This window comes from Ctenocephalides felis, unplaced genomic scaffold (assembly GCF_003426905.1).
Source record: "Ctenocephalides felis isolate EL2017-DRISC unplaced genomic scaffold, ASM342690v1 CF-g0.4_SCAFFOLD_01886, whole genome shotgun sequence".
Lineage (NCBI taxonomy): Eukaryota > Metazoa > Arthropoda > Insecta > Siphonaptera > Pulicidae > Ctenocephalides > Ctenocephalides felis.
Window position 1 is genome coordinate 94,530,689 of NW_020538040.1, and position 25,383 is coordinate 94,556,071.

A 25,383-nucleotide genomic window follows, 5' to 3' on the forward strand; every position below is an offset into this window, starting at 1 on the left:
TGTACATATATTCTCAAATGCCTAATCTGAAATTATTTTAGTGTGTGCCGTTTGCATTTATCTGCTGAGACAATGAACTTTAACTGAATACTTCATAACAGTTTTTTCATTTAATAGCAATTATTTCTCAAACGTATTCTTTACACAGAGACACATTTACATAAGAAACATCAGTCTATTTTCTTTCTTAGAATTACCAAATAAGACTTCAATCATAGACAAAGTCAATGTGGATCCTTACAGTATTAAATATTCATAAATTTAATTTCAATTTGAAAATTTATCATATTTTATATACCTCAAAGTCAAGCAATGTAAGAAGTCACGAATATATCACAACAATTTTGATAATAATAGTCAAGCATAAATATAATCGTATTTTCTAGAAATACAAAAGTTATTAAATTTCTGTTTTGGATTTTCGCCAAGAAGTAGTTTAAAAATATTTGAACATCATTCCATTATGAAGAATAAATGGAGCAAAACTGCTAGTCGCAAATTTTGTAACAAATAAAAGTTCAACAAAAATTAGAAAGCATAAATTATGAAGCTTAACAAATCGAAGATCATATTTTAAGCTTATTTCCATTGCATGCAAAAGCTTATTTGTTACAGCAAAAGATATATAATCGGATCACGAAAGATAATAAAATCTTGTAGTATAATGCAGTCAATATTAAAACAGTATTAAGTTATTCTTATTAAATGCGGAATAACAGCTTGAGATGATCAAATTTCAGAAGTCACAGAAATTTTAAACAAAATTATAACTCTATTTACCACTAAACTAACTCTAAATATAGCCACTGCTATATTTAGAAATATTTGTTAAAATATTTTATACAAAACATAATTATTGTGCAAAACGTAGCAAAAATTGTGACCTGTAGTTTTGACAACAATGAAAATATTTAATGCTGCAATCTTTGAAGAACTAAGCAGCTTTATAAATTGCTGGTTTTTTCACTAGCATAATTTTTTTTTGGATTTTTTAAAACAAAGTAGTGGCGAATTTATTTATGATAAATTATGCTGCTCCCACGTGGTGTTGAATTTTAACCAAATGGTATAATTGATAAATATAATAGTTTTCTGCCTTATCAAAAAATATGTCAATGAATTCAATATTTTTTGTAGTATTTAACAATAAGAAGTGCTCATTCATATTAGTTTTGTTCTATAAGCAAAACTTGGTGCATCTTGCTTTGTATATTACAAAATATTTAAATTGTATTTAATAGTCAAGCATAAATATTTATTTATCAATTGCATCAAAATGCACTTCCCATGCAAGACGTGGATTAAAGTCACACGTTAAATATTAGGAAAGTACATACCACAATTATTAATTTAGAGTAGAGTATATTTCAGTAAAAAAAAAAAATTAAATTCATTATGAAAGTTGGTATGCACTTTCTTAATTAAATTTACTGCTAAATAAAGTTTATATTTATATTAAATTACAATTAGGACTACATAATGCACTTTAAAAATTATGGCATAGTTAAGACTTCATTAGAAATACAATAAGCTACAATTATAAATTGTATTATATTTTGTATTTTTATCATAAAAGAATAAAATCATTCAGAATGCTACAATGCTATGATTTCAATACTAACTAGAATTCAAAAATTTTATTCATTTTATTTACAAATCAGTAAAGCATGATTTGTTGCAAAAAATTAATGTTTCTGCATCAAAATCCGATACAATTATTTAGGAAAAAGTTATATCATAATGAAACATATATATATATATATATATATATATATATATATATATGTGTGTGTGTTATAATATAATTATGTAATATATATATATATATATATATATATATATATATATTTCAAAGTTCAAAGAAAATCGAGAATTGGAAGACGTGGATCACTTCATATACCTGGGTAGCATACTAACCAGAGACGGATACTGCACGAAGACATCAGGACAAGGATCGCGAGCGCCAAGGCAGCATTCACAAAGAAGAGAACGCTACTGACGAGTCTTGACTTACGGAAGAGACTAATAAAGTGCTACGTCTGGAGCATAGCTCTGTACGGATCGGAGACATGGACTCTGAGAAAGGCCGATAAAATCTACCTCGAGAGTTTTGAAATGTGGTGCTGGAGGTGAATGGAAAAGATAAAGTGGACAGACAAAGTAAAAAATGAAGAAGTCCTGAGAAGAGTGGGCAAAGAAAGAACTCTACTGAGCACAATTCTGAGAAGGAAAGGAAACTGGATCGGACCTCTTTTGCAAAACGAGGAACGACGTCTTCGAGGGTAAAATAGAAGAAACAAAACGAATGAGAAGAAGAATGCAGACGATTGACGACTTACGCGAGCACATGATCAAGGAGCATGGAAACAAAAGTTTGGAAAGGAAAATACATGAAATAAAAAAATGGGAATAGTGGTATTGGGATGAAGGGCAAGGAAATCATTTGTTGTGGTGGCTCTCACACCATGGACCTGCCTTCGGGCAGACTACCATTTATTATTATTATTATTTATATTTCAAAGTAACTTGCAGCCCGTTCGTCGAAATAAAAAAGTAAGAACTTTTATTTATACGTTTCGACACCAGATGCGTGTCATTATTCAGCAACACCCAGAACACCAGAAAAATCACAATTAAACTTGTAATTACACAATATTTTCACAAAATACTAATTTAAAAAATCACAATTGGATAATGTGTTGTTCATAGACTGGTTGAAGATGTAATATTATATCTTGAAGATATAACATTATATCTTAAACCAGTTTACGAACAACACATTATCCAATTGTTATTTTTTAAATTAGTATTTTGTGAAAATATTGTGTAATTACAAGTTTAATGTTTATAATACGTAGTGTAGTGCATTACCATATCCTGATACTATGGATTATTAAAATTTTCCTATTTAACACTAAGATTAACTAATTTTTCCAATGAATGAAGGCTAGGATTATAGCCAAAACGTATGGATTTAAAATAAATTTTTGAAAGAAATTCATGTTTTTATTGATGTTATGCCCGATTACTAGACTTTGTTAATATATATATATATATATATATATATATATATATATATATATATATATATATTGAAACCAAGTGGTAAGAGTTGGTTGCCCTAAAGATTTTGTCAATCGTTTTTGGTCAATTCTTCTTGTTTATTTTTATAATGCATATATAAAAATACACATATAACCCTAAATTTTCAAACTCCTACCACAAACCCCTATTTTGTAAGAATTATTATAGTAGTTTAGTAATTGGTAGACCAGCAGACTGGTAAACAGATGAATAGTTAAACAGGTAGACAGATACATACATAAATGGAAGAACAGGTAGACAGGTAAACTAGTATATAGATCAACAAGTGTACAATTAAATTACAAGATATATAAAATGGTAGACAGATAGATAGACGACAAAACAGTTAGACACCTTAATTGGGCATGTAGAACGGGATAACATAAATTGGTAACCAGGTAAAATGGTGGATTGATAAACATGTTGATAAGTAAATTACTGAACAGGTAAACCAATGGTAAGGTAAATTGTTGAACAGATATATTGGTAGACTGATAAACAAGTTGACAGGTGCACTGGTGAACAGGTAAATGGTGGACTGGTAAATTGGTTGACTGATAGACCAGATGTAACAATAAGGTCATTTTTGTTCAAATTTTTAATTGAAAGTAAAAACAGCAAAATGTAAATGAGTAAAGCTAGTAAAATATAATTTTATAAGAAATCAAATGCCAAATTTATTCATTCATATGCCCAAAATGTATTCCACATTATTACATTATCTTCAAATGTAATTTACTATATTGAACACATCTCAAATTATAAAAATACTTCATACCTTTCTATATAATCAAATGCTTCATTTAGACAAATATACAACCATAATTAAGTTCCATAAACATTTTCATAAAAAAAACTACTATACTATTAAAAAGGTATTGCTAACATTCTTCTAATGATTTTTTATACTTAGTCTTATTTGATAATACAATCATAATTATATTCCATAAAAAATTTCATAACAATAACTACTATTTTGTTAAAAAGGTATTGCTAACGTATTAATTTCTTCCTTGCATTCGTCATATAATTCTTTATAATCTGGATGTTCTCGTACAAGAACCATGAGAGAACCTCTTTTCACACCCATAGCAGATCCAAGATCTAATCGGCTTGGTGTATACGTATAGGGAATATCTTTCTCTTCACATACACCTGGCAAATGGCACATTATTTCAACAGGTGTGACATCTCCAGCAAAAATAACAATGCTATAATAAAATTATGTAAAAGTAGAAATAGGCAATGTTGTGTTATAAAGAACTTAATTTTGTTATAAACTTACCCTGTCTCTCCCTTGCGAATTCGTGACTGAACATCTTTTAAACCAGCTCGCAAAAACGTTTTTTGTTTAGAAGCTAGAAATGCAATTTATACTTATTGGAACAGTTATTTGAAACGTTAACTACCACATAAGATTCATTGGTTATATTAATTTTCAAAGTGCACTTATTAATAAGTTTCTGGTTCATTGTTTAGACACTGCGTTGCGATTAGAGCATAAATTTTCAAGATTTCAAATGTTCAGATATCTGAACTAAAGAATCCAAATTTGACAAAAAAGGAAGATAATAAACATACTCCTTACTTCATGATCAAAATCTCATTTAAACAAAAGAAAACATTATGACTTCAGGAATATGCTTATATTAGGGAATATATAACATAAATTCAGGATATTTGTTCAAATTGAAAGAAAATTTGGGAAACGTCCCAAACATACATCTTACAAAAAAAACAAATATATATATATATATATAATCATAAATTATTTTGAATAACAAAACATACCTTTCTTAATTAGTTTATAGCATTTTTTTGTAAGTTTTTTAGGAGCCATAGGTTGTGCTATGACACTGACGTTCTTTAATTTGTCTTCATACGATAATTCTTCCTCTTTAATTGTCACATCGGCCAACGAAACATCATGAGATTCAGTTTTAATTTTGCCCATTTTTATCACAAACAACGTTCTATTTCAGTTTTACCTAACGCTTCCAAAACATAACCCAAAATGTGACAATTAATAACGTGCCATGTGCTTCGCAGTATTCGCAGAGGCGCCAACACAACGTAATAATTATCATCTGATTTTTGTTGGTCATTCTGCTTGTCACTCTTACGCGGGACTTTAAAATGATTACTCAGCGCTGTCAAAACACAAATGTGCGACGTGTATAATTATTAAAAAATGATACGTCCAAAATATTTATTTAATCTCATTACGTAATTTAAGTTCTGTAAAAAATTGTGTTAACAGACATAACAAAATGCAGGAAGAAACATTACTGAATAAATATGCTAAAATATTAGTAGTTGTTTGTGCTTATTGGTAATAGTCATTTTCTGAACAATTTTTTTAAATAATCTTAATAAAACTATCATAATTTTTTTCAGGGTCATTTCAATTTGTACGGTTTTTATAAATAAAATTTTGTTATCCAGTCAAGAAGTAAATTTAGATGCTCCTTTGTTTATTACATGGTTTCAATGTCTTGTGTCAGCGGGTATATGTTATACAGCAAGTAATCTATCAAAGGCGTTTCCACAGAAAATATCATTTCCCAAAGGAAATCCATGGAGCATACAAGTTGCTAAACATGTAAAGATCATTTGTATCTAGTGAAAGAATTGATAATATTATAAACATCAGAAAAATACTGAAGAGAAACTTTCCTCTTAAACATGTTATCTTGTAGTTTTTTTTATAATAGGCAAATAGATTTCGGTAAATCGTTGTAAATTACACATAAATGCTTGTGGTAATTAGTTCAACTTTAAAATAAAATTCATTACAATGATAAATTCTACATTCCTTGCTGCACAGGAATGTATGATTTTGATCATTGATTCTATCAACTACAGCTTGATGTGGCTTATGAACATGTACATTTTTAAAGTTTTTATTTTTCACAGTTATCAATCAGTTATATGTTTATTACAGAATGAGCCAAGAATTTAATAACATAGCATTTTCAATTTCTTCTAGGTGTTACCACTATCCATACTCTTCACTGCCATGATAAGTACAAACAATCTTTGTTTGAAATACGTTCATGTGTCATTTTATTACATTGGACGATCACTAACTACAGTTTTTAATGTAATATTATCGTATACACTTTTGCAACAAAAAACATCTTTTCGGTGTATACTATGTTGTGGTATTATAGTGGGAGGATTTTGGCTTGGTGTTGATCAAGAACAAGTGGCAGGTTAAAGAAATTATTTCAACATACTATTTTTTTCTTTGCATTTCAAAATATTCAGTGTTTTTACCTCTTTCAGGTTCATTATCCATTATTGGTACAATATTTGGAGTACTTGGGTCACTTAGCTTATGTCTTTATTCAATTTACACTAAACGTACACTACCACATGTTAACCAAGAGATTTGGTTATTATCATACTACAACAATGTTTATTCGTGTATACTATTTTTGCCACTAATAGTGATGTCTGGAGAACATAGAATTGTTGCATCATATCCTTTGCTGGCAAGCTCATGGTTTTGGTCTGTTATGATAATAGGAGGCATTTGTGGTTTCTCAATTGGTTTTGTAACAGCATTGCAAATTAAGGTAATAAGTTCATATCATGAAATAATATTTCAATGTTCTATAGATAAAATTATACATCATGAACTAATATGTTACTCTTTTATACTAAAGAAATTACTATGATCTTTCTAGAATGAGAAAGCTTTCATTGTTAATTATAAAAATACAACCTGTTAATTACTTAATTTCAGGTGACATCACCCTTAACACATAACATTTCAGGAACTGCAAAAGCATGTGCACAAACAATATTAGCAAGTCAATGGTTCTCAGAACCAAAAGCATTTTTATGGTGGTTGTCAAATTTTGTGGTATTAGGAGGTTCAATGGCATATGCCAGAATTAAACAATTAGAAATGGAAAAAGCACATCGAGCAAATGTTAGTCCATGTTAGTTGTTTGATGAATGAATTTTTCAATCAATTATATATATATATATATATATATATATTAAGGTGGTCCTTAAAATGTTCATTTTCGAATTACCTTGCTCCCAGGGTCTCAAATGGTTCCAAATAGATAGAAAACAATTCTCTGAAAGTTTTAGCTCTTAATATGAACGTTTAGATAGAGCGCAATTCAATCAAAGTTTTGTATGGAAATAGCATGGAAAATTTTTCAAAAATTTTAAAAATGTTTTTTAGATGTAATTTAGCGCACAATTGAATGATTAAAACTCATTCATTTGTCGCTAAGTTATACCTAAAGCATTTTTTTTAAATTTTCAAAATTTTTTCCATGCTCTTTCCATACGAAGTTTGATTGAATTGCGCTCTATCTAAACCTTAATATTAAGAGCTAAAACTTTCAGAGAATTGTTTTTTATCAATTTGGAACCATTTGAGCCCCTGGGAGCAAGGAAATTCGAAAATGGCCATTTTAAGGACCACCCTAATATATATATATATATATATATATATATATATATATATATATCCTGTCTTAAAATGAATAATATCTAAGTCAAAACAGACCACTTATGTGGAATAATTAACACGCAGAAGACGGCATGTCCATTCGTGGTACACAACGTACTAAAATGAATGGAACACATGGCCTCCGGTGGACACACAATTTGTGTTATCTGGAATAGATCATTTTCCCCACGAGAAAAGCACAATGCGGTCTTCAAGGTGTTAAGTGAATTGGCAGTAAAGCATTAAATTTAGATATAAAATTTTATGTTGCTGGAGGACACTTTTATAGATTTAAAATTTTATAGATGCTACGAAATTATTATTGATTAATATTGTTTTAATAAAGTTCAACATATTTCTTTTAGAAAATTTAAAATAAATTAATTAATTCCTTATAATTGCCAATTGAAATTAATTTTTTTTATTAGGAAGTATATATATTTATTTTTATTTATATACATATAGTATATATCAAAAGTATTATGAGTGGAAAGAATCTATTTACGGGCCAGATAAAATTTTTGCGCATGCATTTATATCAGCCATAATATCCCACCTTGTATTAATAAGTTACATAAATATTAATATATATTGTAACTCTCGAGTCTAAATTTAAGGAATAAACTAGTTTTGTATTGAGATATATTTTTATAATATGTTAATGAAAAATTTCACTTAAATTTTTATTTTTTTAAATATTTAATTTATAAAATATCTTATTCTATTTAATATTTAAGTAAACAATATTTATTTGTAAGTTGGTAATTATAGATTGATTTTATACTTGTAATAAATTAAGTTGCCACACAAAAGCAACAAAATGCAATAATATTTTGTGTGTGCTTCATCTATTGTTACTCGAATCTTAAAATTAACTATGCCAAAGCTTGAGTAAATGGCTGACAACAAGGCTTCACACTTTCCTTAAAAGAAGCTTGTGTCTTGCAATTGAAGAAAATATGTCATGAAAAACTGACCTATTTTATATGATTATATATAATATCTTTAATAATGTAAAATATTCTAAATGCAATCTATGAATTGTATTTTGTCTTTTATTTATTGTTTCAGGAAAATGTATGCCTGATTAAGAGTTTCACTATATAATTAACTTCCCATAGGGTAAGTTATAGTAATGGTCCAAAAAACATTCAATTTGTAATGATTGAGTACAGTAGTGGTTAGTTGTTGGAAAAGGCAGATTCATATACGAAAATACAGAACAAATGTACAAAAAACGGCAGTTTTAGAGAGAACTAAGTATCCGATTTGGATAATTCAAAAACTTTTGACTTATTTTGACAAAACAATTTTTGGATAAAAAAATACTTAAAATTTTAATTTTTTTTCAAAAACCTTTTTTTTTGTATATCGAAATTAATTCAGATTTTAATTTTAATTCTGGTTAAATTTCTAAAGCTCACTTATTTGTTTTAAATAAATAATTTTAACTTTGTAATTCAGTTTATATAGTTTTTATAAATATTAGACAATGTTACAGTATTTTTAATAATCTGTTTGAAAACATTTAATATTCCTCGAAAATTTCGTTATGGAACGGGAAGTTTAAGCAATTTGCCTTAAGGCACGATGTCATACACCACTAGTTTCTATTTTGGTATAATATTAGATTTTTTTTGTACAACTACATAAAAAACATTGTTTTTAATCTACGTTATAGTAAAGAATGAAATAAATTTTCTTTGCAGCACAAATAGTAATTATAGTTTGAACTATTTACTAGGTGTGCGATTATTATTATTAATTGAAGATCTTCAATTATAATATTTTGCTTGAATATTTGTTTCTAGATGAGACAAAATTATTTATAAAAAACATCTAACTGTCAATTTAAAAAAAAAATTTAATTAGTTTTTTTCTGCTAATAATGTTCCTAAAGCTAGTACCTCAAAGATGTACTAAACGCGAGATGTTCAAGTTTAGTAAAGCATTTTTAATCGAAATCGGTTTTTGGATGTTCTTGATATTTACAGAGCATAATATTGTACTAACTAGATGAATACAAAAATGAATGATAGGAAAACAAGTACTGCAATATACTATTAATAAATGTGAATGAAAAGAAATTAGATAAGATTTGAATAGCAGAAATAACGTGCGCGCAAACTTACTGCTCAACATCAGATTCCTAATTATTAGTTTTAAGGTCGCTGAAATGCAAGGATAACCAACTGGAAGTCGGTAAATGTAAAAATGTTAATGAAATAGAATTTATTCTTACAGAAACACAAAACAAACAAAAAAAATAGATATGAATAATCAAATATATATTGAAATTATGATTTGAATTTAAGATACAGTTATGCGCCCCTTGCTGTTTGTTATCCTTGCGCTGTAAGATGTATGCAACGCGAAGGCAAATATTTTACCGTATAATGCTTTTCGCATAATTATTATGCAAATCCCGACCTATAGTACAATACACCATCGTTTGTGTTATTAAAAGACTGTCGTGACCTTAAGGTCTATTTGCTGCCGTTTAAACGGATATTGCGCGCGCATTTGCAATCAGAGATACCGGAGGTTGGTACAAAACTATTATGGAAGTATTGAGCGTTTTTGCGGTAAGTTCGCAATTTTACCTAGCTCAATCATATTTTGCATTCTCTGATCAGTTTCGAGACGATCACTAGCTCATATCGGCGATGTACAAACGACATCGCAAAAGGTAAGTAGTAAGCGCTTTCGAGTAGATTTGTACTACATCCTCGATATCTCATCATACCATCAAACATCTCCTGAATTATTAGATCACTCCTTGATCATGCCATCAAAAATCAAATCGATTTCATGGACAACAATACTGACCACTGTATCATTTGAAAATCGACAACTATCGTTGCATATCAAATCACATTTCATTCAGCCCATATGTGATCTGATTAAACATTGCTCAATAGTATAATCAGAACACATAGCCAATCATATTCCTGTCATTTGTTTGAGTATTTTGCATTATTTTAGTACCGTGACATTTGATTTTTTTACTCTTAATACACTTTCCGACAATGTACTGTGTATTTTTTTATAAGTTTTTATAGAAAGTACAATTTTTAAACTTGTAAAGTGATTTGTGATGGTCGTTTGTTCAAATGGGGTGCTGTCAATCGTGCGACGGAGAGGAAAAAGAACAAGAATTTGGAGAAAAATCTCAAATAATGTATTGCCCATATTGCGAACATAGAACTCATACTGTGGTGAAACCAGTTCCATCATCCACCACTCATTGTTGTGCCAATCTTATGTGCTGGTTCGGGTGAGACCGACAATTCGAAATTTTTGGAAAATAGACTTCAAACTCAACGGCTTTCATATTAAATATTTCATAAGTTATGTTTACCATTTATACTTAATCATTAAAATTGAGTTTTGTTTTCTAAAATTGAGTGCTAGGATTATTGAATTAACTAAAAGTAACTAAATGATATAATTATATTGTGACATGTAATTATCGAAACCGAGTTAATATTTTTGTTGTTATATTTAATCAATTTGAAAGAACTAGGGCATTATTACAGTTCGTGCCACAAGCAATAAAATATGAATCTACGTTATTTTAGTAATATATTTCACGATTTACTCGATCGTATTAAGTATTTTGAAAGCTTTGTCTTACCTTTTGTCCTACACAATATTCATTCCATAGACTAAGTAAATCACGTCTGTAAGTATACCAAAATTAACTTAAAAACTTCTATATACACATATCAAAACACAGGGACTATTTTCAAGTGATAGAATCTATAAGTACATATTTTGCTTCAAAATGTTATTTGATTCATAAAAATTCTCATATAAAGGTTCACAAAGAAAGTAAGTAGTAACTTTGAGATATCTTTATATGAAGTTTTTGCTTTATAGATTTAACATAGTTTTTATATTTATAGGATATATTATTATTTTTATTATTGAAGATTCGTATAGGAACTGCATAAGTGTAAGTAGTTTTAGCACAAGTTACTCGTGTATATCTTACGGTCATAAATTTGATCATCTGTTTCTATCGAATGTAACAAATTTTAACTTCAATGGTAACCAAATCAATCAATATCAAGGATTTGAGATGATATTCCAAATGTACATACATCTACTAATAAAGTGTTTTTTTATAGATGCGCAATATGCTCGTGGATCCCTTATTGCACAAAGCTCTGCTACAACACTCGCCATTACTGCAGCAGATGCAACTCGTACCACGGCTCCTATCTTTACGACAAAACTCGATGTTGCTGTGTGCGGCACAAGACTCATGACGAATGCACTCCTGGTATATGCAGTTGCCGGTGCGAATACAGTTGTTGCGATGATGATGAGCTGTACTGCTTGAACTGCACGTGCGCCTGCTGCGAACGCAACTGCTGCGGCTGCCACCTCTGCGCATACACCTGCTGCAAGAGATTCAGACGATGTTTGACGGCGTGCTGTTGTTGCCACTGCAAGTATGCTTTTCTACTTTTGGGGTATCATGGTGATATTTGTATAAGAAATTTTTGCTCTTCCAATTTCATTTTCTGCTTTGGTCATAATGATAATATTAGTTTGTATATGTAGGTACTCAATTGATCGAAAATCTTCTATTGGCATTGGTCTTAATAATGTAGTGATTACATAGCGTTTATAGTCAATATCAATAGATTATGACTAATAACAATGCAGCAACATATATTTATTATTATCATTGAACAGCGATCTGAACTTGAGGTTTTTATTAAGGTGACCATACGTGCCGGTTTGACCGGGAATGTCCCGGATTTCCACATTTTGTCCCGGGCTTTTCTAAAATCAAAATTTGTCCCGAGTTTAAATTTCTTGTCCCGGGTTTTCAAAAAGTATTTAAGGTTTAAGTTAAATCATCATATACTTATATGATTATGAATGAGAAAATTGCCGAATATAAAATTTTAAAGGCGCGTTAAAACAATCTTTCACATTAATAAATTGGAAATTTTATTTTCAATTGCACAAAAATTAACAACAATTATGGAAATGAGCAAACAAGTTTTTTAAGATAATTATGAAAAAAGTTAAACAGAATTTTATACAAGACTCAAGAGCAAAAAAAAACATATAGACAAAAAAATATAAGATATGATAGGTAAAATAATATGTAATCGAATAATAAAGTTCTTATAAAAAAATTCGCAATTCTGATTATAAAATATTAAATAGTTTTTAAATGAAACAAGTTTTATTGTATCCTCAAATAATATTTGTTATTTTGAAATCATATTTAAGTTATTTAGTAAAAGGCTCAATCAAACCTTCCGTCCCGTCCCGGATTACAACATCTAAAAATTGCTGTCCCAGTTTTGATTTAAAAAAATATGGTCACCTTAGTTATATGAGCTGTTGTGATGAGTTACTAACAAAGTATGTCGCTTTTTATAGATGGCAACACAAACAGCTATCCAATCTTGATGTTATTAATTTTATTATTACAATTTCGGTAACACTGATCTATTTGTATTGATGCACCAACCCGTATTAGGGCTATTTTCACTAGGAAACACATTGTGATCTATATTTCGGAAACATAAATGTCGTGAAATATGGTGCACAATTTTTGACTTACGCAACTAAATAGTATAGTATAGTATTAGTATAGTTAAGTTTTCCACCAATCAATTGCGATTTTTAATAGGTTATTTTACTAATCCCAATACAAAATTAATGGGGCAATTCTGCCGTAACAGAGCTCATAACATAGCGTTGTCATGTCAGGCGTATTTTACATATAAACAAGCAAAGAAGTATGTTACGATAACAGAAATTTCGATGACGCAGTAATCATAATATCCTTTGCTTTTTGCCATGACAAGGCCATATTATGAGCTGTGTTACGAATTTTCCCGTAAGTTATCTTTATAATTCTTAAATTGAAAACTAGCGAATTATTAAGCTGCAAAAAAAATATTTACTGTTGATATTGTAGACTAATGGACCGATTTTCCCGCACAACAGACCAACGTTATGGCAAGGCTAGTCTATGAAGAACTTTCCATACTAAATATTAGCAAAAGCCATGTGGTTACAGGCGTTTTTCTCAGCTTGACAGATGAAAAAACTAACTTAGAAAAATACGATAACATGATCTTTCTGACCCAGCTTCATAACATACAAGTGACGTTGCAATTTATGTGTGTAAAACGCCTGAATGCACAGCAAATACATGACTTATTGACAGTATTCAGTATGATTTAATATCAATTGAATTGAAGTTGGGGCGTAATATGACCTTGCCATAACATTGGTCTGTTGTGCGGCAGAATCGACCTATAACTTTTGTATCTCAAAGCAATATCATTACTGAAGGTGTTTAATTCCAGAAAACGTCGCAGTGAGCATAGAAAATACTGCAGCAGTTGTTGTAAATTAAGTGAAATCCACAACTGTTGTTCAAAACTTTGCATCTGTACTTGTTTCAACTGTTGTCGATCATCGGTTTGAAGTGCCTTCTGAAGTCAAGTACAGTTTACTAGCTGTTCACGCGCGAAGTCCAAAATTAGACGCGTAACATAGCGATACTAATTAGCTGCCTGTCTATATTTGCAACATTGTGTTCAATTAAAGCACCCAATAATATATTTTATGTTACTGAAAATACTTGTTTTCATTGTTTTATTACATATATATTTCAGTGCATGTGTAAAATTTATGAATTTCATACATGTGTGTATTCCAATTCTTCGTCAAGAAGTGTTCTTCTCTTCACTTATAATTCTTGTATTGAACTTTATACTCCAGTCAATAGTCAAAAAAGCGTTAAAAATTTGATAATTAAGATAGAGACGATAAAATATTATTTACTTTATACTTAATTTTTTTTATGTCAGATCAAAATTTATTTTTAGTTATTTCTTTAATTCAAATGTTGTTCGCAAGGGTTGTAGGGATTTTAAGGGATTTAAAATGATTTTATTGTAAGGTAAATGTATTAGATAATACTTTACAATTTTACCCTTTAATATTAAACACGTTTTCTAGCGATAAAATGGCTCAATGTCAATTTATACATAACACATTGGCGGGTAGCGGGTAGTGGCATTACCCCCCTAGGGGGTGGTGGCAAAGTGCAAATTGTTTTCACTTTTGAACTTAAGGGTAAAATTAGCCTATTTTCAAAATTTCATGGTAATCGGAACACATTTACACCTTTTTTCTCCTCACGTACGTATAGTATTTAACAATACTATTTGAAAGTAGAGGGCATCAGATTAATTCTTACGAAGTCGTTATCACAAAATAAGCGAAAATGTATCAATATTCATACTAAAAGTATTATTTTCTGTTGGTGGTTTTTGGTTTTGACCTCTTGTGTTTAGTTCATAATATCTGAATGTAATTTTTCGGCATGCGTTATTTAATTGTTTTGTAAGATGTATTATTATTTTTAAGTTATATTCAACAGTTTTTTATATATAATCTATATAAAAACTTACATGTGGCTGGAGTGAAAAGAACCGACTAAAACTTTACATTCGTGCAAACAATAAGAAATAGTAAATAAATAATTTAAGTTGAAAAAGCAATTTCACAAGAGATAAATCAAATTAATAGTTATTCGACCTCTGCTTATAAATATTTATTTCGAAATACCAGTTCAAAAGGTAACAATACCAGTAAAAAAAGATGTTGGATCTGTTTGCTCTCTACAAAACATATTTCTATAATTTGGATTTAACTGGGAATATTAATAAATATAGGTTGATAGTAATTTGTTTGGTGCATGTTATGTGTTGTCATTTACTTTAGACAATTTAATTACTGAAAGTCAAATGGGACCTTCGTGTCTACCCCAATTACTACACCACCCGAAGGCAAGCCCGTAATATAAACATTATTTTACAAATCTTTTGATAACTTTTTAATTATCGTACATCTTTCCAAACTACATGCCTTGTTTTTTATTTTTATTTTTTTCTCGCAAATCATAAATCATCTGCTTTCTTTTTCCTCATATCACATTGATTATATAATAGTAATGAAATAAGCTGAATTTGGTTTCATACATTTTTTTATAATTGATAAATCATTTAATAAATTAGTAAAATAGTGAAATATTCAAATCATAATGAAATGAATAATGTCAAAATTTTGTTTTAAAATTATTTTATATATATATTTATAAAATCCTAATTATGTATTTATTTTTTATATTCAACGTGGCAACACGCAACAAATAATGATTTATACAAAGTAACAAAAATGTTGATAAAAAATATTTAAATTTAATTATGATGCCACTCAGGATAGTGGTGTCCTCTGTTGGACCTTACCCCATCAGAATACGCTGTCTAACATGCAACCAAGAAGTTTTAACCATCACAGTGCATGAACCCAATTTCAAGACTCATATATGTGCAATCCTCCTTTGCATTTTGGGGTACGTTGGTTTGGTTATTTTTAACCATATAAAAATATCATTTGCATATAATGATCACAGTTTCTATTATAAAAATGAATCTCATAAATTCATGCATGTTGGTATTTGAGTGATCAGGAATTGATCTAATGTACATTGTACAATTGATCCATAAAAATCGTGCAACACAGCATCTTGAGTTTAACATTATAAACAAAAACAAGAAGCATAATTCTTTTGACACGTTTTATATATATATATATATATATATATATATTTATATATATATATATATTCTCGAACACAATATCTTATAATTTAAATTTTTACATTCTGTTGTATATTTTTATTACAGATGCTGGCCGCTGATGTGTTTGCCATATTGCATAAATAATTGCCAAAGTACTGTGCATTACTGTCCCATTTGTGGCACATATATTGGCACATATGATTCTATGTAAAGTTTATTCAAATGAATAATAATTAGTTACGATCACACATGTACAATACGGACGTTTAATAGTTTCGTAATAAATAAAATATAAATATGATGTTTTTATGGTCGTAAATCACAACCTAAAATGCACATTGAAAGTAAGTCAACCATTGTAAAACTAAATTAAAAATTTGTAAAAGTTTGAAATAATAATTAGCAAAATTGTAATTTATAAATGAAGCTGTTAATGATACTATTAGCCCTTTTGCTACAAAAGTGTTTTACGCAGGAGTGACACTGCTGTACGGACCACCCAGCAGCCCAAGAATTTTTTTACATACAGATTTTAGATCTTTCGAATCATAGTTGGCATTTGAGCCTAACAATTACAATGACAAAATAGAATTCTCAATAATTTAGCACAGAGTGATAAATATTGAAGCAATGATCGACACGTAGGTTGCCGCCTATAGACGACGCTCGTAGTGACAGTGTTAACTTACATCCATCTTTGGCAAAAAATTGAACTAAAATATTGTTTTAGATAACTAATGGTTGAAGAATAGTAATTGAAAAAAATTGAAAATGAAAATATTTATATATTTTTACGTTTTAAAGGTCTCTGAACATTTTGGCATACCTTAGAAAAAATTGATGTATGTGTAGGTGTGTGTGCGCGTTCGGATACAAATTTTTGTCGACGATTTTAGAAACACAGTTCAACCGATTTCAATGATTTAAAAAACATTCGATTCCTATTGATAAGAAGACGTGCTAAATAGTTTTTGACAAAAGCAGATGCAGACGTTTCAAAGATACGGGGCAAAAAGTGCCAAAAATAGTGATTCAGTTTTTGAGCGTCTGATTTGAATAATTCAAAAGCATTTTACTTGTATTGACAAAATGAACAACTGATTAAATTTTTGGGTAGGCAGATCTAGCGATTTTGGAGATCCAGTGAAAAAAGCAAAAAAATAAGCCATTTTGCGGACAAAAATGATCATTAGACATATGTACATCGAATTATCAGATATTTAATAGAGATTTTGATAATGAACTCAAATTTTGTTTAAATATCAGGGGGTTCCGTACTAATGTTTATCCGTTAGACTGCGACGCAGCGCTTGCGCGCTTTGACATTTCTTCTTTAATACAGCCACAAAGCACGATTGCATTGAATAAAAGTTTAAAATTTACAAAGGGTTTCAAAATATTAAAAAAAAACTAATTTTTCAAAAAATTCAATTTATTGCAAAACTCTCAAAAATCTAATTTATTCAAGTTTCAAAAAATTTTAATAAATTTAATTTTTGGTACGGAAAGTTCCAGCAATTTGCCTTAAGGCACGATGCCATGCAGCACTAGTTGCTCATTTATATTGCAAACTTATTGTTGCCTAGAGTGAAGCAGCTATGAAGCATTTGTCAGTGACTCGAACTATGGAACTCTTCAGGCGCAATTCTAAAGCATTTTCAGCTAATTAGTTTAATAGTTGTAAAATGTGATAAAAATATATATTGGGGAAAAATCTCTCTTATAATAAGTATATGTAGTCTCTCTAGGCAATTCTGATGTGTATATAATAAATTATTCTCTAAAGAAATGCGTGCCTTATATATTATTATTTAATAATTGACACAAGACTATGTAAATATTGAAATATTCTGTTTCAATACCATTCTCTACTATTATATTACGATTCCGCGAAACGAGTTAGTGCACAGCACCGAGTCGCACAGAACATTCTAGATATTTTTATCATATTTGATTACATTATCTAATCATAACAAATATCATCTTCGTGATGAATATGTGACACAATTATTTCGCTCTGATATCGATAAAACGGTTTCTATTCGTATCTGAAATAGTCGTGAACCTAAATATAATTTTTCAAGAATTTCAAATTTCTTTCAAGAACTTATTATTATTATGGAAATTTTAAACGTAGATACATATATATTAATATATATTTTTAAAATATTCAATCAACTATCAAGCCTAGTCGTGTAAAAGTAATGTGAAAACAATATGAAATTGATTCATGATTTTTAAATGACATGAAGGCAACGATAATGCTCAAAATTTCATGCACTCAAGAATTAGATTTCATATTTTATGTCTCATTAAAACAGTATTTGGGGTAAAAATAATTCAAATAAGAAAAAAAACACTCTAAAATCCGAATGCTGCCAAAGAATAAAAAGTAAATATTTCTTTTACATTTTCTAGGTTGCTTATTAACTTCCCGTAGGTAAGTTATAGTAATCGCAAAAAAATCAATTTTTTTTTTTTTTTTTGTTACAATTTATTTTTGTTAATCAAGACTTTAATGTCTTATTTACAAAATTGATATGAGCAAAACAAAATACAAAAAAAAACAAAAAATGAAAAAATCAAAAATGAAAATTTTTATATATCTTTACGTTTCAAAGATTTCTGAACATTTTGACCATACCTTAGAAAAAATGGATGAATGTGTGTGTTTGGATACAAATTTTGGTTTACAATTTTGGGAATATAGAACAATTGATTTGAAAAATTAAACATTGGATTCGTATTGATGGCGAGGCTAATTAGTTTTTGGCAAAGGCAGGTCCAGCCATTGTGAAGATGCAGGGCAAAAAGCACCAAAAATGGTAATTTAGATTTTGAGCGAACTGAGCGACCGATTTGAATGATTCAAAAAACATTTTATTTGTATTGACGATACGAAGAACTGATTTTAATTTTTTGGGAAGTGTTTGTAAAAACTTTAATTTTTGGTACGGGAAGTTTCATCAAATTGTCTTAAAGCACGCTGCCATGCACCACTAGTTTATTTTTTATATGCTACATCAAATTTAATAGCGGTAAGAATTTTGTGCTCTAAAATCAGTTGTGATATAATTCTTTAGCTCAGTGTTTTTAGAATGTATGCCAGTGATTTACTATTATCTATGTGATTTTTTTTTCTTCTAATGTTGTTTAGATATATATGGCAACAATGCTCCAGGTTCTTGGGGAAGCTATTTTCAATTGGTATTATATTTTAGATCTATAATTTAAGATGAAAACGTTAGTGGCAAATTTCTATAATATTTTATATATGAAATCAATAAACTTTCGCATTAAATTACCTTAACCATAATTGCACATATTATTTCCAAATTGAATCACATAGAAGCCAATGACTTACTCCAATAATCAGATTTTTTGACTGTTTCATGTTTGCATGTTAGATGCGATAAATCGTCATCTTCTAATAATGCCGACATGATATGCAGGATATGACGTCAGAAATTGGATGCATCCCAAAAACGAATTGATTATATAGAACTCACGTAAAATATAGCTTGAAACTGCTATATTGCGAAAACACACATGTAAAATTAATGCTTGCAGTATATCAATGTGATGATATGAACAACAAATGTTTTCAAATAATTCAACTATTTGTGTTTCACATCGATGTAGAAATAGAGTACTTAAATTGAAAAACTCAATATATGCTTGATTCACAAACATGTATAGAGCAAATGCAATGTAACCAGAACCTGGTAACAGTATTAACAGAGATTAGAATTGCATATGTATATTGAAGAATAGTATAATATAATATAAGGAAACCAAAATTGCGCGTTATTAGGACCATATATTCACATTTGCATCCGCCTGCTTGGCGTTTTTGCCTTTATTGAACAAACACGGTAAAATATGGCATATTTATTCCTTGCTAGTGTCCATTTTTGACGCGCGATCAAATAAAACTAAGTCAATCAATTACAAAACCGTCAAAAACTTTTTTTTAGTATAAAATCTCATGTTTCTAACGACGCATAGTAGAACCCGATCAGGCTTGTAGATCCTGAGACACAGGTAGTTAAAGCCAACTATCGCAAAAATAATGGATTTTATTTTTTCTTCCGCACACTATTTGTTACTATATTGTTTCTTGGGTTACTCGGTGGTATAGTGGTTAGAACTCTGGCTTTCCAACCAGAAGGTTTCAGGTTCGATATCCCCTCGTACAGCCTAATGTTAAGTAGTAGTGTAATGGATTTGCACTTGCATATACATATAAAACTATGTCACCATAAAAAATCATCACTATTGAAAAAATTCTAATAATAAGAATATATCAAATACATGCAAGCAAACTAATGGGTTCCCTTTCAAAAAAAGCCACGTAGTATAGTATCATCACAACAAATCATAAAAGTCTTAAGTTCTGATTGCTATATAATAAAATAAAAAAACTAAATTATTTATTGATATAGCGATAAAAGGATATTATTTTCATTGCGATTTAAAATTGTTTTCATTTTGCGCTTAACACATTAATTAAGTAGACTTTGATGGATAACATCAAATTTGAAATTTTCTATAAGATATCATATATAACTTTTAAAAACTTTATTCTACATTACAAAGTTTCTGAATAATATTGTCAAAATTAGATTAGGATAGAGCGGGGCCTGTAAAAAGGTGCACCGATGACGTGATCACAAAAACAAGTAATGTTAGGATTTTTTTAACAACAATATTTAAAAGTAGAGAGCCAAAGTGACCAGCCATCACCTTGATTTTCATGACATCGCCATCTGGAGATAAACGGCAACCTTGGGATTCCTAGGTTGTGAGCACTGTTATTTAATTTATGATATCTTAATATAATTTGGAAATATACGTTATTTAATCGGTTTATAAGATGTAACCTTTATAAAATGTGGGTGGGTAAAAAAGCCCAACTAAACCTTCACTCTGGCAAAAGTGTAAACAATAAAAATTAGGAAATAGAAAAGTAAATTGAGTTAAAAAAACAATTTTACAAAAGATAAATTAAACAAATAGTTATTCCAACTCTGCTGATGAATATTTCTGACAAAATACTAGATCGAGATAATAAGAAATTTTTACTTTGAATTGGTAATGTAACTACTATTTCGTCAAATCCCTTTAAAATTGAAAGTAAGACATTGGATCTGTTTGCCCCCTGACTATCCCTTTTAACCTGCCCAAGGGATAAAAATGGACAGATGACAAATTTTAGAAAAATAGTAAAAAAGAACATTTCTGTAATTAGAATTAACTGGGAACTTTACTGAAGTAGTTCAAAAGTTTGTTTGATATGTTTTATGTATTGTGATGAACGTGTAGTTCATTTGGGTTTAGAAGACGGTATAATTACAGTCAAATTGGGCGTTTGTGCCCCACCCTATCCTATATGATCCAGAACGAGTAGCAATAGACGAGAAATGATAAAAACGAACTACATATTGCTTTTTAAAATTGTTGTAGTTGTTTTATTATACAAAACCCGAACGTGTATATTTTGCCTTTTCATATATTGACATCAGTTTAAGGTTCTATTTCGTGCCTGTCAACATATTCATTAGAAATATTCAAGTAATTGCGATTTCTTGCGAGATGTAGCATTGAGAATCGAGTTGATACTAGATATTGGCGTCGGTGCATGTTAATCGCGCTTGTAGTAACATATCCAGCAATAATAGATTCTTTTACGAGCCCATAAAATCCGTCAAGCAATAAAATACATGATAATTATGTCATGCAAGATAGTGTATACACCATTACGTTCGAACATTCGATGTAAACACTTTGCAGAAAATTTCTAATTTATGAGATAATCGAAACTTAAAACGCAAATCTTTTAATGGGAATTTTATATGAAAAGTTAAATTAACAACTGTACTTATGATAGAAGTTATTTCAGGATATTTTACATATACAGTAGTTACATAGTTTCAAGTTAATAAACGAAATTATGTACATTTTGAATGAAATTTATATGAAGGGTTGGGTTGCTCATGCCATACTACTGCCTAAATCCCGCTATATTTTGTTTGATAATTATAACCTACATCATCTGGTACTAAGCAAACGATTTCATTTAGAAGGCTGCCCAAATTTGTGAAACAAAAATAATTCAAACCCATGCATTGCTCGTCTGCGATTTTGATGAAACTCGGCATGATGGTAGATTTTATGCCCAAACTGACCGGGGTGATATATTAAAGGCATATGAAAAGCGGTTTAATAATAAAATTTAATGAAAGTTTGCTTTTCCGCAGCGCGCAGTGTACATAGCTTACTCTTTGTAACCCTATTATGGTATAATATGATACTGATTTTTTTTGTTGACTAATGATTATTTATATTACTTATTTGGTAACAGTGTAGGGTTTAGGCATAATTTAATGATAGAACTTAATTAAGTTATGTGTCATTACTTCCAGCTTCAAACTTCAAAGACCTTGCAGTTTAATTCGTACATATACAAAATTTTTTACTTGTTCTATAGAATTTTTCAAATAAACACAAAAAAATTATGTTTAAATATTATAATATAAGGTTTCTGCTCAATTTGTAAAACAATAATAAAGGTTTATCTTCATCCACAGTCACAGTCCCACCTCCATTCTTAGTACTCATTGTCAGAGACATAATGATTTTATAAATACATTCGATACTTTTTGATACTATTATTTTATTTTAGATAGTATTTTAATAACTGTGTTTGACTTAGTAACTAGTAACTAAAAAAAGTTGTTTCAAACAAAATTTTATATCGGTTTTAGTAATAGTTAGGCTAGAATAAGATATTGGTGGTACAACTGTATCTTCTAGGTGTGTAGGCCTCAATCGTATAGATTGCACATTATTGAAAAACGTAAAAATACCTATTAATGAATAGTAATTAATTAACTTCCAGTAGGCCAAGTTATAGCAATCGCAAAAAAATCGAAAATAAATTTTTTTATATATCTTTACGTTTTAAAACCTTCTGAACATTTTGGCATACCTTAGAAAAAATGTATGTATGTGTGTGTGTATGTGCGTGTGTGCGGATACAAATTTTCGTCGACGATTTCGGGAACACGGATCAAGCGATTTGAATAATTCAAAAAACATTTTACTTGTATTAACAAGATGAAGAACTGATCAAATTTTCATGAAGGCAGGTCTAGCGGTTTCGGAGATCTAGTAAAAAAAGTAAAAAAAGGCGGTCAAAAATTATCATAAGACATATGCACATCAAATTATCAGATATTTTATAGAGATTTTAACAATTAGTATAAATTTTGTTTACATTCCTATGGGTTCCGTGCCAATTTTTATCCGTCAGACGGCGACGCGGCGCTTACGCGCTTTGTCTCTATGCAGTTAAAGCAGTGCAATTGCTTGGAAAAAAAGCTCAGAATTTCCAAAATATTTCAAAATAAATTTTTTTTCAGTAAGTCTTTTTTTTCAAAAAATTAAATTTTTGTCAAAAATTTATAGTTTCTTAAAAATCTAATTTTTTCAGAGTATTTTTTTTTCAAAAATCTTTAAAAAAAAAACAATTTTAGGTACGGGAAGTTGCAGCAATTTGCCTTAAGGCACGATGCCATGCGCCCCACTAGTTATTATAAAAATTAGTAATTATTATTCATAAGGCAACTAAATAAAGAATCAATAAAGACTGAAGATTTTCCTTTACGATACAACAATCTTTCCTTAGGGAGTACGACTTTGGCAATCTTACTCTACTTTTTTTAAATAGAGCAGCTACCCAGCATTTTTAAATAGAGTTAGAATTATGAAAATTAGACGAAATTCATTATCAAAAGTAGAAAATCGAATTTGAAGCTTTCGAGGGGCAGTCTCTCTGTTCAGGGTTACAATTTCCTATTGAACAACTTAACAAAAAAAACTTAAAAAAAGATAATATTAAAGTTGATTAAGACATAGATCGAACTCATCCACTAATTGTAGGATGTGAATTTCAAAGTTTGCCGATTTGCATGATTGAGTTTATATTAAGTCAGCTGACAATGTAAAACGTTCAACGCTATAATTGCAGCAATAACATTATCGATCTAGCGATGATAAACGACCGATAAATTATCTCAGATAGAGGTTGCGCAATTCTCTTCGAAATAGAAAATATATTAACATTCAAGTACAAAGTTGTTGCACGTAGGTTGAAATACTAAATGCAAACATTTTAATAATAAGCGCCGCACATACTGTAACTAAATGAAATCGTAAACTCTTCACGACCTCAGATAAGATTTGATGGAAATGGCTTATGCTCATGTTTACTAAAACTAATTAGTAAATTGTTGTATGACTATGAAAAGTTTTGTTCTATTTTAATTTTTGTAGGGCAATGTATATGTTCTGTTCTACTATGCAGCACTTTATTTACTGTACACAAACGATTGTTGATATTATCAGGTTAAAGTAATATGTAATAGTAATTGTTAAACTACTACTACTGAATTGCTGATCTACTTTAGTCAATATTTTTGACAGTCTGATCATCGATGTTTAACATTTTTTTTAATATATCTGCTTGAAGGTTCTTATTTAAAGTATTTAAGTGTATTTAAAGTATATAATTGCTTTATAAGATGTATTGTTATTTTAAGTTAGATCCAATAGCTTTTTTTATATAACCTTTATAAAAAGGACCAACTAAATCTTTACCCTGGCAAAGGTGAAAACAAAAAACAGTGAATAAAAAATAAATTAAATTAAAAAATGCAATTTTATAAGAGATAAATTAAATGAATATTTATTTCAACTCTGCTGATGAATATTTGCGAAAAACCAAATCAAGATTATATATGTACCCGACTGGAAATTGAAGTATGGCGCGGATCAGGGCTGCCCTAAATTAAGTAGGGTCCCAGTGCGGCAACCGTACTTGGCCCCTATGCGATATGTAACGCCTTGCCGGATAAGGTCTGTGTTGGGCAAACTGTTCCGGGCCCTAATCGAAAATATGAAATGGCCCCTATAAAAATATCGAACTTGGCCCTTAACTTAAAATAAGCATATGGCCCTGAAAATAATATGTGATATGGCCCTGAAAAATATATTTGATATGGCCCTGAAAAATATATTTGATGCGGCCCTGAAAATAATATGTGATATGGTCCTGAAAAATATATTTGATATGGCCCTGAAAAATATATTTGATGCGGCCCTGAAAATAATATGTGATATGGTCCT

General features: G+C 29.5%; 3 protein-coding genes across 4 annotated transcripts in view; 1 reads left to right on the plus strand and 2 right to left on the minus strand.

The window, feature by feature from the left end:
• The window catches only part of LOC113375551, a 344,885-nt gene that overhangs the window by 145,196 nt on the left and 174,306 nt on the right, over positions 1-25,383 (minus strand). The gene's annotated exons all lie outside the window — the stretch shown is intronic.
• On the minus strand, positions 4,007-5,102 carry LOC113378814 (H/ACA ribonucleoprotein complex subunit 2-like protein). Its single transcript, XM_026619422.1, has 3 exons — positions 4,876-5,102; positions 4,370-4,442; positions 4,007-4,295 (listed from the first exon to the last, which is right to left on the minus strand). The coding sequence occupies exons 1-3, from the start codon at positions 5,036-5,038 to the stop codon at positions 4,064-4,066; spliced, it is 468 nt and encodes a 155-aa protein (XP_026475207.1). The 5' UTR covers positions 5,039-5,102; the 3' UTR covers positions 4,007-4,063.
• On the plus strand, positions 5,302-7,835 carry LOC113378813 (GDP-fucose transporter 1). Of its 2 annotated transcripts, none has more exons than XM_026619421.1 (6): positions 5,302-5,416; positions 5,482-5,686; positions 6,074-6,299; positions 6,373-6,665; positions 6,836-7,034; positions 7,646-7,835. In XM_026619421.1, coding segments are annotated over exons 1-6 (987 nt in total). In that variant the 5' UTR covers positions 5,302-5,354; the 3' UTR covers positions 7,648-7,835. The 2 variants fall into 2 exon arrangements, with proteins under 2 accessions (XP_026475206.1, XP_026475204.1); XM_026619419.1 differs by having other exon boundaries at positions 6,836-7,024.